Source organism: Nomascus leucogenys, chromosome 21 (assembly GCF_006542625.1).
Source record: "Nomascus leucogenys isolate Asia chromosome 21, Asia_NLE_v1, whole genome shotgun sequence".
Taxonomy (NCBI): domain Eukaryota; kingdom Metazoa; phylum Chordata; class Mammalia; order Primates; family Hylobatidae; genus Nomascus; species Nomascus leucogenys.
This window is the reverse complement of record NC_044401.1, coordinates 75,966,397-75,985,726: the sequence shown is the minus strand read 5'-3', so window position 1 is coordinate 75,985,726 and position 19,330 is coordinate 75,966,397. Positions and strand designations below refer to the sequence as shown.

Here is a 19,330-nt window from a genome sequence, read left to right as displayed (position 1 = left end):
GGGAATGATTTCCTTCAGAAAAAATTTATTTCTAAAAAGGGCAGGCAATCAAATGAACAAAGATATCCTTTTCTTCATGCTAAACAAAGATAACTTCAGTTGGCCAACTTACAGTTATAGATATGACGGCAGGTTTTTCGTTCTTCTGGCTTCAGATCAGTGTGGCATAAGTGGCTGGGTTGGTCCTCATTGGTTAAACATTGCACAGATCTCTGCATCACTCCAACACCACAAGACACTGAGCACTGTAAGACAAATGAGAGTCAGTGGTGTGGCTATGGAATGTGGGAGTCATAGGCTTCTGGTGGTGTGGAGCTCAGAGCCCTGATGTCATCATATACATGGTGTCACTTCAGACCCTGTGTTGCTGAATATAAAAAGCTGACATTTACTGAGCACTTACTATGGGCCAGTCTCTGTGCTAAGCTTTATAGATTCATATTCATGCATTTATAAAAACATATATATATATATAAAACACTTATATGTATGTATAAAATTTGTGTAATTTTACACACACACACACACACACACACATAATTTTTTCATTTAAGCCTCACAGTACCCCATGAGATAGTATTACCATTATCTTATTTTTACAGGTGGGAGGCTGGGGCTCAAATATTAAGGAATTTGTTCAAGGTCATAGTAGAGCCAGGATTCAAACCCTAACTGCTTCCAACTCATCATACACTTTTGCCTGATCATTTTCCATTTCTTTCTTTCTTTTTTTTTTTGACACAGAGTTTTGCTCTTGTTGCCCAGGCCAGAGTGCAATGGCACAATCTCGGCTCACAGCAACCTCCGCCTCCCAGGTTCAAGTGATTCTCCTGCCTCGGACTCCCGAGTAGTTGGGACTACAGGTGCTCACCACCTCACCCAAAAAATTTTTGTATTTTATTAAAGCAATGTGTAGAGGGAACTATATAGTACTAAATGCCCACAAGAGAAAGCAGGAAAGATCAAAAATTGACACCCTAACATCACAATTAAAAGAACTAGAGAAGCAAGAGCAAACACATTCAAAAGCTAGCAGAAGGCTAGAAATAACTAAGATCGGAGCAGAACTGAAGGAAATAGAGACACAAAAAACCCTTCAAAAAATCAATGAATCCAGGAGCTGTTTTTGTGAAAAGATCAACAAAATTGATAGGCCACCAACAAGACTAATAAAGAAGAAAAGAGAGAAGAATCAAATAAACACTATAAAAAATGATAAAGGGAATATCACCACTGATCCCACAGAAATACAAACTACAATCAGAGAATACTACAAACACCTCTACGCAAATAAACTAGAAAATCTAGAAGGAATGGATAAATTCTTGGACACATACACCCTCCCAAGACTAAACCAGGAAGAAGTTGAATCCCTGAATAGACCAATAACAGGCTCTGAAATTGAGGCAATAATTAATAGCCTACCAACCAAAAAAAAAAAGGCCAAGACCAGACAGATTCACAGCCAAATTCTACCAGAGGTACAAAGAGGAGCTGGTACCATTCCTTCTGAAACTATTCCAATCAATAGAAAAAGAGGGAATCCTCCCTAACTCATCTTATGAGGCCAGCATCATCCTGATACCAAAGCCTGGCAGAGACACAACAAAAACAGAGAATTTTAGACCAATATCCCTGATGAACATCAATGCAAAAATCTTTCATAAAATACTGGCAAACTGAATCCAGCAGCACATCAAAAAGCTTATCCACCATGATCAAGTTGGCTTCATCCCTGGGATGCAAGGCTGATTCAACATATGCAAATCAATAAACGTAATCCATCATATAAACAGAACCAAAGACAAAAACCACATAATTATCTCAATAGATGCAGAAAAGGCCTTTGACAAAATTCAACAGCCTTTCATGCTAAAAACTCTCAATAAACTAGGTATTGATGGGACGTATCTCAAAATAGTAAGAGCTATTTATGACAAACCCATAGCCAATATCATACTGAATGGGCAAAAACTGGAAGCATTCCCTTTGAAAACTGGCACAAGACAGGGATGCCCTCTCTCACCACTCCTATTCAACATAGTGTTGAAAGTTCTGGCCAGGGCAATCAGGCAGGAGAAAGAAATAAAGGGTATTCAATTAGGAAAAGAGGAAGTCCAATTGTCCCTGTTTGCAGATGACATGATTGTATATTTAGAAAACCCCATCGTCTCAGCCCACAATCTCCTTAAGCTGATAAGCAACTTCAGCAAAGTCTCAGGATACAAAATCAATGTGCAAAAATCACAAGCATTCTTATACACCAATAACAGACAAACAGAGAGCCAAATCATGATTGAACTCCCATTCACAATTGCTTCAAAGAGAATAAAATACCTAGGAATCCAAATTACAAGGGATGTGAAGGACCTCTTCAAGGAGAACTACAAACCACTGCTCAACGAAATAAAAGAGGACACAAACAAATGGAAGAACATTCCATGCTCATGGATAGGAAGAATCAATATCACGAAGGTGGCCATACTGCCCAAGGTAATTTATGGATTCAATGCCATCCCCATCAAGCTACCAATGACTTTCTTCACAGAATTGGAAAAAACTACTTTAAAGTTCATATGGAACCAAAAAATAGCCTGCATTGCCACGACGATCCTAAGCCAAAAGAACAAAGCTGTAGGCATCATGCTACCTGACTTCACACTATACTAAAGGCTACAGTAACCAAAACAGCATGCTACTGGTACCAAAATAGAGACATAGACCAATGGAACAGAACAGAGCCCTCAGAAATAATACCACACAACTACAACCACCTGATCTTTGACAAACCTGACAAAAAGAAGAAATGGGGAAATGATTCCCTATTTAATAAATGGTGCTGGGAAAACTGGCTAGCCATATGTAGAAAGCTGAAACTGGATCCCTTCCTTACATCTTATACAAAAATTAATTCAAGATGGACTAAAGACTCATATGTTAGACCTAAAACCATAAAAACCCTAGGAGAAAACCTAGACAACACCATTCAGGACATAGGCATAGGCAAGGACTTCATGTCAAAAACACCAAAAGCAATGGCAACAAAAGCCAAAATAGACAAACAGGATCTAATTAAACTAAAGAGCTTCTGCACAGCAAAAGAAACTACCATCAGAGTGAACAGGCAACCTACAGAATGGGAGAAAATTATTACAATCTATCCATCTGACAAAGGGCTAATATCCAGAATCTACAAAGAACTTAAACAAATTTACAAGAAAAAACCCCATCATCAAGTGGGTGAAGGATACGAACAGACACTTCTCAAAAGAAGACATTTATGCAGCCAAAAGACACATGAAAAAATGCTCATCATCACTGGCCATCAGAGAAATGCAAATCAAAACCACAATGAGATACCATCTCACACCAGTTAGAATGGCCATCATTAAAAAGTCAGGAAACAACAGGTGCTGGCGAGGATGTGGAGAAACAGGAACACTTACACTGTTGGTGGGACTGTAAACTAGTTCAACCATTGTGGAAGACAGTGTGGCGATTCCTCAAGGATCTAGAACTAGAAAAACCATTTCACCCAGCCATCCCATTACTGGGTATATACCCAAAGGATTATAAATCATGCTGCTATAAAGACACATGCACACGTATGTTTATTGTGGCACTATTCACAATAGCAAAGACTTGGAACTAACCCAAATGTCCACCAATGATAGACTGGATTAAGAAAATGTGGCACATATACACCATGGAATACTATGCAGCCATAAAAAAGGATGCGTTCATGTCCTTTGTAGGGACATGGATGAAGCTGGAAACCATCATTTTCAGCAAACTATCGCAAGGACAGAAAACCAAACACCGCATGTTCTCACTCATAGGTGGGAACTGAACAATGAGAACATTTGGACACAGGGTGGGGAACATCACATACCGGGGCCTGTCATGGAGTTGGGGGCAGGGGGAGGGACAGTATTAGGAGATATACCTAATGTAAATGACGAGTTAAGGGGTGCAGCACACCAACATGGCACATGTATACATATGTAACAAACCTGCACCTTGTATACATGTACCCTAGAACTTAAAGTATAATAATAAAAAAAATATTTTAAGTAGAGACAGGATTTCACCATGTTGGCCAGGCTGATCTCGATCTGCTGACCTCATGGTCCACGGACCTTGGCCTCTCGAAGTCCTAGGATTACAGGTGTGAGCTACTGTGCCTGGCTGCCTGATCACTTTTCAAGACTGAGAGCTGCCTGGTCCACAGCCAGGGGGCTGTGACAGTCTTCCAGGGCAGTCCCAATTTAAAATATTCTGCCTTGTTGTATCCCAATGCAATGAAGTATTTCTTACATAGAAGCACTAGAACATACAGACTTCTTAACAACATAAGCAACAATAACTGCTCCTTCTGTAACTCTTACGAGTATCAGATTTTAAGTGTTTTTTTTTTTTAATTTGCAGTAAAATATATATAAAACATTTGCCATCATAACCTAAGTGCTTTGTATACACAGGCTGAGTATCCCTTATTGGAAGTGCTGGGGACCAGCAGTATTTTGCATTTCAGATTTGTTTTTTTTCAGATTTTGGAATACTTGCAGTATTACTAGTTGGATATCCCTAATCTGAACATCTGAAACCCAAGATGCTCCAAGGAACATTTCATTACAGTGTCCTATCGGCACTAAAAAATGTTTGGATTTTATAGCATTTTGGATTTTGGATTTCTGGATTAGGGATGCTCAACCTGGGTAAACTCATTTCATCTTCACAACTACCAGTTTTGCAGATGAGAAAACTGAGACACAAAAGTTATGCAACTTGCCCAAGGTTGTTCACCTGGGAAGTGGCAGAACCAGGGTTCAGATCCACACTCTCTGGCTTCAGAGCCCATGTTCTAAGCACCAAGCCACTTTGGTAAACAGACAGAAGTCCCTTTGATCCCTGTTAGCCCATTTCAAGTTACTAACTCCAGGGTTTCTCCTGGAAGTAGAGTTACTAAGGAGAGTGGGTTAGGCAGGACATGTTTAAGACGGGGTTGAGATCCAAGGGCTTTCAGATTTGAGTGCTCAGTCTTCTACTTACGCTCCCCCAGTTGCCAACTCTCCAGGTGGCCGAGACAGGGCACTCCCTCAGGTAACAGGGGTGAACACTGGGGGGCTGCGTGCCCGGGCAGTTGATGGTGGTTTGGTAGCTGTATTCGTAATTCTCCTTCCCGGTGTAAATCTCGCTGCACGAGACAAGCCTTTGTTTGTAGCCTTTTCCACAGGTCACTGAGCACTGCAAAGACAGGGATTGAGAGGAGAGGTTCGAGCAGTTCCTGGGGGCAGCCCACAATAGGCCCCTGACCTCCACACCGAGCGCTGACCGTGTGACTATGCTGCAGAAAGTTCCCACTTCATTAGCTTATTTATTCATTTCAAGCGGCAGGCCCTGAGCGCACAGGAGACAGGCAACCCTGCAGGGTGCCTCTGGGATCTGGTGCTTCCACTGGCATCTTCTCAGCCCCCACTGCAGGTGGGGGTGCCTCAAGCCCCTTCTGGAGGTTTCGAAGGGAGGAGGAGGGGGAGGTGCTCCAGCTGTCACTCATTCAGTTTGCATCTTCAGCCCACCTGCACAGGTTGGCAAACTGCTCTTTTCTAAAGCTATGATGACCACCAAATTGGGAAGGGAAGAGGAGACAACGGCTGACCCGTGAGTTGGCGTTTTGAGTGTGAAATCCAAGCACTGAGCCAAAGGGGACTCTGGGACTGTTTTCCTTCCCTCCTTGGTGCTGTTTGCTTTCCTACCTGCCCTCCATTTAATTTCCTTCTCCTCTCTCTCTCCCTGGCTATAGATTTTTTTTTTTTTTTTTTTTTTTTTTTTTTTTTTTTTAGACTGCATCTCACTCTGTTGTCCAGGCTGGAGTGCAGTGACATGATCTCCGCTCACTGAAACCTCCGTCTCCCAGGTTCAAGTGATTCTCATGCCTCAGCCTCCCAAGCAGTTGGGATTATAGGCGTGCGCCACCACACCCGGCTAGGCTACAGATGTTGACCGGCATGTTACCTTTCTGCTTTTCTACCTCTTGCTCTATATCATGCCCTCGTCTGTACTCTTTTATCCTAACTCTGGCATTTAAACATACTCAACCAATACAGAAATGGAGAAGAAATACACATTATAGTGTCCCAACTTTCAACCTCCTTAGCTAAGTTTTTAAAAAATCATTTTCTGTTTAAAAAATAAAACCGAGTTACAATTAATTGAGTTTTGATGATATTTTTAGGCAACAGCATCAAATAACTGGTCATCTTTTGTAAACGTGCTTCATAAACTTGGGGTAGAGTGCCGGTATTCTCTAGACTTACAGTTCTTGGATGAGGGTGGGATAAACACCCCAAAACAGTATGCCACATGTGGTGTGTTATGCCTTTTCTGGGGTGAGGGACCACAGCTTTCATCAATTCTCAAGGGCAGTTAGAAGCAACAGTGTCTGCTCTGCCCTAATGTCTCCTGCTGCTTTTAGTCACATAGTTTTCTTCTCCTGCAACTTTTCCAGGGAAAAGGCTCTCCTTGAAGAAATCCCAGAGGCAGCAGAGAACAAGCCCAGCTAGAGGCATGCAGAGCATCCCTGGGCCTTCCCTTCCAGTTGGCTCGAGACATAGAAATGCTCTGTGTACATTTCTTCCTTCTTTGGCTGCTGCTGTTCAAATGTTTGAAGGCCAGGTTCACGCCAAGGCCAGGAAAGTGTAAGGCCAGCCCGGGGTGTTTCATGCAGATGGCTAACAAACTCTGTCCAAGCTGTGGGTAATCTTAGTGTCTAACCCAGTGCTTGCATGCGTGACATCAGTCCATACTAACTTAAACAAAGTTGTGCGTTTGAGAGGGGCAAGGAATGAGACTCTTGACCCCTACAAACCAGGAGCAAAAGCAGTTTCCTGGCTATTTATGTGGGGGGCGGGGCCCCAGTGGGAGACAGGCATTTGCTGAAGGAACTGAGCCCCAAATACGGTCAGGCTAAACGCAGAGGCCTTCACATCTCTGTAAAGAAGCTGGCAAGAACAGATGCTCTCAGCTAGCTGAGATCAGCATTGTGAAAATGTTGACTGCTGCTGGTTTCCTCAAATCATTTCAGAGAGAAACTCATACTATAGACTCTGCATGTCTTGGTGTATGCGCTTGGTTCCACATGAGCGTGTATTACTTTTCTAAACTGAAAATAACAGCAAAGCAAAACAATAAGACTGTGGGCTCCCTGCATGAGCTGTACGCTTCAGGCCCTGCTAGAAAATGCATGTGTCAATCAGGACTGACAGAGCTCTTCTTTGCCAGTCCAGCTCAAGCCTCCTCCAATTCAGGTGGAGTAGAGCTGAGAGAAAAACACACAAAGAAGCCTCCAGGTAACAGAGGTCCCAGAGAGAAGGCATGTCTTCTTTTCTAGAGAGAATGCTGGTGCCAGTCCCTTTTGGCCCCTCTCCCCTCACTGCAGGTTTCCTTCCCTGTGGTCCCTGTATCTGTGCTAAATACTGTTTCCAACCCTGTAGTTCTTGTCCGTAAATTTGCAGACTTTTCAATTCATGATACACCTGCGAATTTACAGAAATGTGGAAGGCTTCCTTTTTTCAATCTTCTCCCTGTCTCATCTTTTGGGGGTTATGGTTATATTAAAGCTATAGGAGTAATATGACTCAAGTCCCATAATAAAAGTGCTACACAAGAGATAAGCTAAGATGAAGATGTCAATGTTGGCCAGGTGAAAGGTGAGATCCCCCTGCGTTGGGATCTGGATGGGTTGGAACCTATGCCTCAAACCCAACATCAAGAACTATTCTGAACACTCATTTGGATTCCACATGTTCCTGGCTGGCCAAGAGCGAATCAATTTCATAAAGATCAGAACCATGTCTCCTCTTCACTCTCTAAGGGCATACGGTACTATTCAGGGCATACTGAGAAGATGCAGGGTTGGGGTCGAGCAGGGTTTCCCAGCCTCAGCACCACTGACATTTGGGCCAGATAATTCTGTATTGTGAGGGCTGCCCTGTGCACTGTAGGATGCTTAGCCCCATCCCTGGCCTCCACCTTCCAACCCTGGCCAGTAGGGTTCCCTTTCCCCAGTTGTCACAATCAAACTGTCTCTAGACACTGCCAAATGTTCCCTCGAAGGACAAAATTCACAGGAATAAAGGATAGGGAGAGATAATTAGAAAAGACATTGGGATCAGCTTTAGCAGGAAGCAATTCAACACCCAACACACACATCATCTAAATGCAAATATTCATCTCATTAACATGTGAAATTGCTGCCTGTCAAACTTTGAAGAGACCCAGTGGCAGCAATCATATTACCTAACAATTTTCAGTACCTTTACTGTGAGTCCAGATGCCTCCCTTTGAAATCTCTAAATGCTTTTGGTCAAATAACAGCTGGTTTGAAGGCTACAGATCTCTCACACAGATACGAACGTACTATGATGTTTGAAAATAATATAATCATGCTATGATTACTACTGGTTTATTACCATTAAAAAGGGTCTAGATAAGCATTGTGCGCAGGAGGATATATGAAAAAATGGTACTTGAGATACTTTGGATATAATAGAAAATTATTTTCTTCCTCTGAAGCTGTTTGTTAAAACAGGCAAAACACATCTGGCTCATGAAAGGGGTTTGTTTGCCCCTTACAATGTTTTAAAACCAAAAATTTGAGCCCCCATTTTCAAGTTAGGAAACCTCACATACTAGTCCAGATTTTTAGCCTCTCTTGAAAAATCAGGTCTGGTAACGTTAAACCACATTTCTGCATGGCCACAGCTGCAGTGAAAGAGATTTTGCTCCCTTCACACAGCCTGTGCTAGTTTGTCATAGTTGCCACCTCTCCCTGTTGTATCCCTGGCACTACAACATTTTCTTATACTTAACTGTCTTCAGGCACCTCAAAGCATCCTATGAGTTTGCAGCCCCTGTAATAATTTCTTCTTTATGCCAATAGGACATCAAGGTGAATCACAGAACGTAGACCTGAAGGGACTTAGAGACCATCTCATACATCTCTCCCACTTTGCATACAAGGAATTCTAGTTCGGGAAGGCTGAGGACTTGTCAGAAAACACACAGTTCACAGTGGCAGATCGGGCGGGTAGCCTCAAGTCTCCCACATTCCTGCACTCATCCCTCTGCCGCTCTCAGGCCATGGCTGAGCTGACGATGGTTGCAGTCCCCAGGACGGTACCTCTGACCATTCTCCTGTGATCCAGACATACTCGCAGGGTTGCAAACTACAGCTTTCGCGGTCCGCCGGCCGCTTGCTCACGTCACAGCGTGCACCATGCACCTCGTTTTTGTTGTCATCCACACACACCACCTTGCGGTACCTGGAGCCTTCGCCGCAGGTCTTGGTGCACTGTTAAAGACAAGCAAAAGGGAAGAATAAACCATAGTTCCTTATAGCCTATGGCTGTAAGTATGTGTTTACCTGTCTACATAGCCTGTAAGATCATAAGAGCCCTGAGGGCAGGGATTGACAGAGAACTTCTCGTTTTTTTTTCTTTTTGTTTTTTTGTTTGAGATGGAGTCTTGCTCTGTCGCCCAGGCTGGAGTGCAGTGGCGTGATCTTCGCTCACTGCAAGCTCTGCCTCCTGGTTCACACCGTTCTCCTGCCTCAGCCTCCCAAGTAGCTGAAACTACAGGCACCCGCCACCACGCCCGGCTAATTTTTTGTATTTTTAGTAGAGACAGGGTTTCACCATATTAGCCAGGATGGTCTCGATCTCCTGACTTTGTGATCTGCCCACCTCAGCCTCCCAAAATGCTGGGATTACAGGCGTGAGCCACCACTCACGGCCGAAAATTCCTCATTTTACCCCAGTTACCTAACAACTCTGTTCCTGGCATTCACCACCCAGCTGCCTAAAGGAAGGAAGGAAAGTATAAATGAGTCAATCTCAGTTTAGAAAGGACCTTAAATCCTATTTACTTCAAACACCTACACACAAGTGACTTGATTTAACACTTATGGCCAAATGTTTGCCAAACTGGTGTGGCCTAATGTTTACCAAACTGGTGTCTAAATAATTCCAGGATCAGGGACATCAGTACCTTCCCAGGTAGCCATCTCATTTCATAACATGGAACCAAACAAATCTCTTTGTATGTTCCAGGCCCTTGTCCTAGTTTTCTATTCCAGGGAAGCATGAAGGAAAGTTTCAGGTCTCACAGGTAATCTCCTCCAGCTATTTCAAGAGGGCTTTCCTGTGGCCCCAGGTGCCTTTTCTTCTCCAGGGGAACTGCTCTCATCCCACATCATTCTGCAAATATTCACTAAGTTCCTACTAGTTGTCAGGCCCTGTGATGGGTCCTGGGTGAACAAGAGTGCACACAAATGGCACATTCTCTGTTTTCAGATATGTTAGTAGCAAAGGCAGACAACAAAGAAGATAGCTAGGTAGTGAGATGTAACAATTACCGTAATTCCATTTTCCAGATGAAGAAAATGGGACTTTGAGAGCCTAAGTTACTTGCCCCAGGTCACACCGCTCTTTATGAGGTAGATGGGACAGCTGTGTTTATTCCCATAAGCTAAGGGATCATTACAGAGCAAGTGGTAGGTTTCATTCTAGGATAATCTCTACACTGTCCACAGATTCTTATTTGTTTTGCTTTAACCAACAGCAAACCCTACCCCTGAAGTTTATCCTTAGTGCCCTGTGTTGCTAAAGGTCACTGAAAGCCTATTGTATCTAAAGCCTCTGTGTCACCCAACATTTCAAGACTCTAGACTACATTGGGAAGCCCCAGTGAGCTAACTGAAACACTGTACCAAGGACTGCTGCAGTTTCTTAATTTAGGCCACGGATTGAATACCCTGTTGGCAACAGGCTTATCTAACAACTGTGATTTTTGTTGTGTGGTTAGAATGTTGTCTTTTCTTTCTTTCTTTTTTTTTTTTTCTTTGAGACAAAGTCTCCCTCTGTTGCTCACATTGGAGGGCAGTGATGTGATCACAGTTTGCTGTAGCCTCGACTTCCCTCCTACATTTTAGTCCCAAGTAGCTGGGACTACAGGCATGAGCCACCACGCCCAGCTAATTTTTTAATTTTTTGTAGAGATGAGTCTCACTACGTTGCCCAGTTTGGTCTTGAACTCCTGGGTTCAAGGGATCCTCCTTGGCCTCCCAAAGTTCTGGGATTACAGGCGTCAGCCATCATGCCCAGCTAGCACACTGTCTTTTAAAATGTCTAATTTTAATCTCTTTACGGAGAACTACAGACCCTACCTCTCTTTTTCATCTAATGGGCAGCCTTTCCTTTTATCCCTGCCTTGCCTCAAAGGCATTTGTGTTTGGAACTCAGCTTCACTCAGAAATGTCTTCTATAACATGCCCTGTGTCTTTTTTTTTTGGTGATAAAATACACAAAATATAAAATTCACCATTTTAACTATCACAAGTATACAATTCAGTGGCATTTAGTACATCTGCAATATTGTGCAACCATCACCCCATCTAGTTCCAGAATATTTCATCACTGCAAAAGGAAGTCTTGTACCCGTTAAGCAGTCCCTCCCTATTCCTTCCTTCCTATAGCCCCTAGCAACCACCAATCTGCTTTTTGTCTCTGTAGATTTGCCTATTCTGGGTATTTCACATATATGGAATCATCCAGTATGTGGCCTTTATTACCTGACTTCTCTCCCTTAATGTTTTCGAGGTTCTTCCATATTGCAGCATGTATCAATATTTCATTCCTTTTTAAGGCTGAATAATATTCTATTGTATGGATATATTCTATTGTATGGATATACCACATTTTGTTTATCCATTCCTCAGTTGATGGACATATGGGTTGTTTCTCATTTGGCTATTGTAAATAGTGCTGCTATGAAAATTCATGTACAAATTTAAACACCTATTTTCCATTATTTTGGGTATATATACCTGGGAGTGGAATTGCTGGGTCATAGAGTATGCTCTGTGTCTTTCGTGAGCTACCCTGTTCCTTTAGGAAGGAGAAGGGATATGCTGGCATTTCCTGGTAGCCCCTTGTCACTTGCAAACTTAATTTAAAATTTCTGCTGCTTGGGAGTCAACCTCAATATCTAGAATATGGAGTCACTCCTCATCTTTCTGGAGCATAAACATAACTTGAAACCACTGTGAGGTGAGCATGGAGGAGCAGAATCACTTCAAAATAGTGCAGGAGGCCGGCTGAGCCCAGTTCCCTAGCTCATCCCTAGCGCAGTGGTTTTGGGGTTTTCTATTCCCCTGGAAAAAAATGTTTTTTTCATCATTAAAAAAGTGAGATAGAGGGCCACTGAATGTTAAAAAAGAAAAGAAAAGAAAAATTTAGTCTGTGATGTGTAGATATATGCAAATACTTAACTACCCATAGAAAAAGTAATTCCTTAGAAAAGTAGGACTTAGGTGCTGAGAAGATCCTAATTATTGCACAGCTAAACCTGGACTAAACCTTCCAGTATCCTCTCTTGTTTTCACTAATCCACAAGGCTTTAATCTGCGTCAATAAGTAACAGTTCAGAGCAGAAATACAATGATTCCTAAATACTTTATGCTTGTTAAGCGTTTCTCTCTCAGTCTTAAAGAATGGTTAACTACCATAAAAACTATTTTGCCAGCAGTGGAAAAGGGAGCTGGGAAAATTTACCTTGAATATAACTTTTACAAAATTAAAAATTAAACTAAGTAAATAAGTGACTTGCCCAGTGTTTCCTAATTAGTCAACAGCAGCTCTGAAAATCACATGGCAAAGGGTTTTCTCCTGGAATCTTAAATCCTAACTAGGGTATGGGGGCTGGGTAATCAGAAAACAAATCCAGCCCATGCTATCAGGTTTTATCAGCTTTTTGTAATATGGCTTCCCCCTCAACCCTCTACGATTTATGACTTTTTCCCCTGTCCTGGAATATGATCTAGAATGTTCTGAAAAACAGTTGGAAAGTTCAATTAGCCTCATTTTAATTTCCGAAAGGTTTTCTCTGATTTCAGTATGGCTTTTAGAAAAATCTCTAACACAAGTAACACCGCCAGCCTCCTTGCATTTCATCACACACTATAATTCAGAAAGAAAATAATCACAGTGCTGGACTAAATCGGGCAGCTCGCCCTTTGTTCTGCAAGCTACATGCGCCTTTAAATGTGCTGAAATTAACAGGGGGAAAAGAACTTTTCCAACTCTGAGGGTGAGGAAGACCTAAAGTAAACCGTGAAGGTGGTATTTTATTCAGCCAGGTAGGTTGGCCACAGAGTGATGGTCTAAAAAGGATCATTTAATGCAATGGGTAGAAATTTTCTTTGCTTAAAGATTATAACCAAGTTGCTTTACACTTTCAAATATATATTTTGGTGCAATTCCCTAACCATGGGGAGAAGAAAACCACTTAATATTCACAGGCTCTACCTTTTAAGGTTGTTGATTTTCTCCACGGATGAAAGACCTTGTCTTCTCTAGTGCGGGGTTACCATTGTTGCACAGTGTAGGACGGCAACTCACAGAACCACAGGGTTCCTGGGTTTTTATGTCATGAGAAGCAGCAATGACAAATCGGTTTATCTAGCGTTGCTTTAAATGGCAACAACAAAAAAAGCAGGCCTTACTTCACAGCTCACTTTAAAGTCAGGTATACAGAATTTAGACATTTTTGCTCTCAAATAGTATATATTTGCTAGGGGGTGGGGTGGGGAGAAGGAGGCAGAAATAATACTATGGAGACACTTTGTAACTTTAAAGTCATTCATTTGGCTGGGCGCGGTGGCTCACGCTTGTAATCCCAGCACTTTGGGAGGCCGAGGCGGGCGGACCACGAGGTCAGGAGATCGAGACCACGGTGAAACCCCGTCTCTACTAAAAATACAAAAAAATTAGCCGGGCGTGGTGGCGGGCACCTGTAGACCCAGCTACTCGGAGAGGCTGAGGCAGGAGAATGGTGTGAACCCGGGAAGCGGAGCTTGCAGTGAGCCGAGATTGCGCCACTGCACTCCAGCCTGGGTGACAGAGCGAGGCTCCGTCTCAAAAAATAAATAAATAAATAAATAAATAAAGTCATTCATTCATTCGATCAGTATTTTACAATGAGCCAAGGTCTATGCTGGGGCCCCGGGAGGCAGCCCCCATGGCTTCCTACTCTGCCTCTCTCCCTATTAGGACACCCAGGGTGGCAGCTATTCCCAGCTTGGGGGTCTCATGTGTTAGCTCAGCTGGCTAACTGGTGACCCCTGGGGTTTAACACCTAGGGCTACCTTGTGCAGTTGTGTAAGCAGATGTGGGTTTCATAACAGAGTGTGTAATTGAGTAAGAAGCCACCAGGGAGAGAAGAGGAAAAACAACGGGGCAATTCCCATGACGCTGCAAAGGCAGGCCCAGGTAGCAGCAGATGAGCAGGAGGAATGACGGAGGACACCAGTTCACCAGGCCAGGAGGGGAAGAGGACATTCTTAGGAGGGGTTCAGCATGCGTGGTGGCTGGAGGTGAGAAATGGCATGGGTGGAGAAGCAGGGGAGGAGAATGACCACAGCATTTTGGGGTTTTCAGAGCAGATTATTTCTGGTTTGGGATTTTAAGAGCATCCCTAATGCCTAATGCCTGGAACTTCACAAGGGATTGATAAACGCTGATTGAATAAATTAATAAAATGAGCAATAAAGAGTTCGTATCTGGCTCTGTGAGCACATCAAAACCTGGTCATTCCCCACTGTTAACTTCAGGAAAATCTTTTAAATCAACTGACCAAGGACCTGCCGCTCATTTCTAACTTTTCTGTGTTAAGGAAACGCACTTGGGAATCATTCTACAGATGATCTTAGTATAAGTCCTCAGACTCCAAGTATGTATCAGAGAGGCCCAAATCCCCATACTGCACCAAACAGCAACGAGGTGAGCAGTTGTGCAACAGTCAGACATATCTGAGCACAGCTTGTCCACGGCATTGTGACCAGAAAATAAAACAGCTGTTCTTACAGGAAAAACAGAGTTTGACTGTGCTTTTATTTTTTTATTTTTCAGGTTTTTGAGACAGGGTCTTGCTCTGTTGCCCAGGCTGTAGTGCGGTGGCCTGATCATAGTTCACTGCAGCATTGACCTCCTGAGCTTAAGCAATCCTTTCACCTCAGCCTCCCAAGTCGCTGGAACTACAGGTCCACGCCACCATACTCGGCTAATTTTTTCTATTTTTTGTAGAGATGGAGTCTCACTACGTTGCCTAGGCTGGTCTAAAACTCTGGGGCTCAATGATCCTCCCTCCTTGGCCTCCCAGAGTGCTGGGATTATAGGCGTGAGCCACTGTGTCCAGCCTGCTTGACCGTTCTAAAAGTCATTTAGAATGCCTTTATTCTATAGAGTGAAAGATGAAAGTCTATCAATTAGCAGGCACTGTTCTATGTTATTTTCCTCCCTCCCTTTCTTCCTTCCTCCTTCCTTCCTTTTTTGCTCCCATCTTTCCCGCCTTCCTTTCTCCCTCCCTTCCTTTCTTCTTTCCTTCCACCCATCCATTATTTTGTTCCTCCATTCATTCACAGATTCATTCATTTAACAGGTATCTTTGATGTTGTAGGTACCATGCTAAATGATAGAGAAGATTCTGGTGAACAAGCTTCCGGACCTTAAATAACTGAGAACATAGATGAGAAAAACAGGCAATGAGAATTCCAGGTGCTAACTGCCAGAGTACAGTAATTTAAGTGTGCCGTGAGAGTTGAGTGGAGGAGCATCTGACTCCGATTTAGTGGGGTGGTGTGATTGGCAAAGGCTTTTGAGAGGAAGTGACATCTAGGTTGAGGCCTGAAGGATAAGAAGGGGTGACTGAGGTGAAGGTCAGAGCAAGGTGGTCTTATGATGAAGAGGTACTACAAGAGGAGAGTGTATTCCAGGTAAAGGGGGAAAAGAACACGTGTAGCCCCTGTGAGATCTTTTCCTCAATGCTGCAGATGTATAGCCCCATATGATCACAATTCAAATTTGACCAGAAGGACCTCTGCTGCTCTAAGTGAATTTATATGTCAGATTGTGATACTATTAACAAGTAAATCCTTTGTGATAATAATTCTCAAAAGAACTTAAAAAGTCTTTTTTAACTTTTTTCTTCCAAACAGCCTCATGAGCATTATAATTCTAAAGTGGGTAAAACTGACCACTGCGAGGACAAAATTACTCACCTGAAGCTGGCGGGTGATATTAGAAGCCCAACATTATAAGGTGCAGGCCAAGCCAAACTGCTGTCATCACCAGAAGCCTCCATCGGAAGGCCACCGTACTAAAAAGAAGTCTACTTTGGGATGGCCTAAAGTGTGCTAGTCACCATGTCGAATCATGTCATCTCACCAAATCCTCACTGTGACCCTTGAGCAAAGTCCGCCATAGAATTCCCATTTTGCAGATGAGCTAAGTGAAGTCTAGAAATCCAGAGTCAACTTTTCAGAACCACACACTGAATAGAATTTTGCTTACAACGTGTTGCTTCTAGGGTTTAAACAAAATGAGATGTGGATGTGTGGATAGAGCATTTTTCTCTCGTCCAATTATTCTGCCCTATATCTGAAAGTCTGGGCTCTACTCTCATGGTATCAAGAAGGCACCCTGATGCCCCTTTCCCCTGAACAACCAATGGGCCTCACAATGAACAGGAAGTCCACTGAGGGGTTCCAACATCATCAAGACTCTCCCGGTGACGTGGCTTAAAGTCTGATAGCTAACTAGATCAAGGATCTCCTTTTTAGAAGGGGTAGGTGTTATAACCCAGTAAAGGGAATACACTTTGATAGCAACTCTCCAGTAAGAGGCTTGGCAAGTCATTGAGAGGAAAATAAAATAATTCACTTTAGGTGTATTTGGCATGGGATTAGTGAAGATAATGATTCAGAGTGTCGGTGCCAGAGTTCAAGCTTCTGGGCCTCAAATTCCAGCCATATTATTTACTAAACGCATGATCATTGATAAATTAACCTACCTAAGCCCCAAGTTGCCCCTATTAAATGACGATAAAAATATAAATACTACATCAGAGAGTTATGGAAAGGGCTAAATGAAGTACTTCTTGTGAAAATACTCAACATAGTACCTGGTTTGTAGCTTAGTAAACAACAAGCTTTATTATTTTTATTATCTTCAGTATTAGGGCCATTGTACTATACAACTCTAGGGGATGCTCCTCACATTGGATAAAGTTGTGCAGTGTACAACCTGTGTGGCTGTACAGAACATCCCTGATGACTGTGGCCATGGTGAGGGTGCAAAAACTGTGCTTCTCTAGGCAGATGCCTGCATTATTTCTCAAAAAGAGGATGGTGCCATATCCTACAGACCTAGCATGAAATACACCTTGCCAACAAACTGGTGGGTTTTAATAATCCACATAGGGGACTATTAAAAGGGGAAGCAAAAGGCAAAGTGCATACTCAAGCAAACAAGAGTTCTGAGGTGGTGGCCAAGGACTGCTAAGAAAGAAGGGGTATCCTGTAATGGGGGGCTCCCGCACATCCCATTCAGTGGGCTGAAAGGCTGCCCTGTGGCACACTCTCTGACCTCAGGTCAAGACATCACTAGGTGTGGGAGAAAAGTGGAAACGTGTGCCTGCATCAGTGGATATCGGGTAAAACGGTGGCTGAAAGAATGGATATGAGAGGAGGTGGCAGCGAGAATGGAGGTGAGGGCTGTGATTTAGGGGAGCCTGAAGGGTTCTGTCTTTTCAAGTGACCACCCAACTTACTGTTGAACAAGGGCGCCTTTGATCATAAAAGTAGGAAGAATTAATAATTACATGAGGACTACCCCAGGCAAACAGGAGGCATGGCCACCCTCTTCCTGATTTGATCAATTAAGGTAATTGCCCAGTTACTGTCGTCCTTCACTATCAGTCTTGCTGCTTCGGGGACATTCTGAGCAGGCTGTCAGCAGGCCTTGCATGTATGGGAAACATGAAGACTTTTCGTGGGGCTTCTCCCCACCTCCAGCTGCCCTGGGCCTCACTCTGCCAATGACAGGCCTCCTGGAGAATACCATAGCAATATCATAGGAGATACTCCTACGATATTCCATCCACTTTCACCACCCCAGTACTCCTTCCTTAGACTCTCCACTTTGGGTGAAGGCAGATGAGAAAGCGTTCCCAGGAGGGTGACTATTGGACTCTGCGTTTCCTGTTACTCACAGAGTCTTTTCTCTTTGTGAGAATGGCAACCCTCTAGTAAGCTTCTTAAATAGAGGCCCAGGCCAGGCAATCTCCTGAAGCCTTCTATTCTTCTACAAAGTTTAACAGCAATATTTGAGTAAGGTTTAAAAAAGATCCATCTGCACGACACATGCAAAGAAGTAAATTTTAGGCATATTTTGCATGATCAGAGAAGAGGAATTTCCTCAGTGCATATGTGGCAAGGTTTTTCCATTCTTTGGGAAGCGAAAGGAATTGTAAACAGAGTGTGCATTTTCGTGATTGGCTCTAGCATTTTCAAAAGCTGGCTAAAGCACAAGCAGTCAGCTTAGATTCATTTCTGAACACTCTCTTACTTTCCGCTCCTTGGAGCAGGGTTGAGTTTAGCATGACACAAAGAGGGAGATGGAGAGAGCAGGCCATGGTAGGTCTGAAATAAAGAGAATCAAGAGGTCACACTGAGGGGGAGAGAGAGAGAGATGAGGGAGTCTCCTCTTCCTTCTATATCTGACATTGCCAATCCCCAAACCATAATAGATAACACTATTATCTCCAGTTTTCTCAAAACAACTCTGCAAAGTTCTTTTATCCCCATTCTACAAATGGATAATCCGAGGCTCAGAGAAATCAAGAATCCTTGTTCTAAGTCCCTTGGTTAATGTGTGGCAGTGCTGGGATGTGAACCAAGTCTGTAGAACTTTATAGTCTCTAGGGCTCTAAATAACTCCTGTGGCTCAAGAGCTGTTAATCTGAAATGTAACTGCTTTAGGCATTCCTCCCTGCCACTGTCTGGTGGGAAGAAAAAAGTAAAGAAGGAAAACAGCAAAAAGACTGAGTACATGGAGAGGGTGAGTTTCCTAAAGAAAAGAAATTACTGCAAACAATGGAAGTAATCCATGAGGAGGCGAGGGAAGAGGAAGATAGGGCTGGGCGGCTGAATCCCAATGGGGTAAAGAATGCAGTTCTAGTATTTCATAATGGTTTAAGAGAACAAACTTCGCATCAAGTCTTGCTTCTTCCACTTGCTAGGTGCTAGGTATGTGACACTTGGACAAATGACATAGACTCTCTGAACCTCACTTTTTTCACCTGCAAAATGGGATGATGATAATAATAATACTCACCTTGTCTGGTGGTTAAAAAGATTAAGGGAAGCAATGAACAAACAGTACCCAGCACAGTGCCAGGGGTACAGTCTAACTGTTCTCCAAACCAAACGCTTTCT

General features: G+C 43.1%; 1 protein-coding gene across 1 annotated transcript in view; it reads right to left on the bottom strand.

The window, feature by feature from the left end:
• Positions 1 to 19,330, bottom strand: part of ADAMTS9 (ADAM metallopeptidase with thrombospondin type 1 motif 9) — a 174,705-nt gene that overhangs the window by 27,367 nt on the left and 128,008 nt on the right. Inside the window, exons 31-33 of the mRNA XM_003273663.4 lie at positions 9,182 to 9,352; positions 5,053 to 5,247; positions 113 to 245 (exon numbers count right to left, since the gene is read on the bottom strand). Coding sequence (XP_003273711.1) covers positions 113 to 245; positions 5,053 to 5,247; positions 9,182 to 9,352 — 499 coding nt within the window. The remainder of the gene's footprint in view (positions 1 to 112; positions 246 to 5,052; positions 5,248 to 9,181; positions 9,353 to 19,330) is intronic.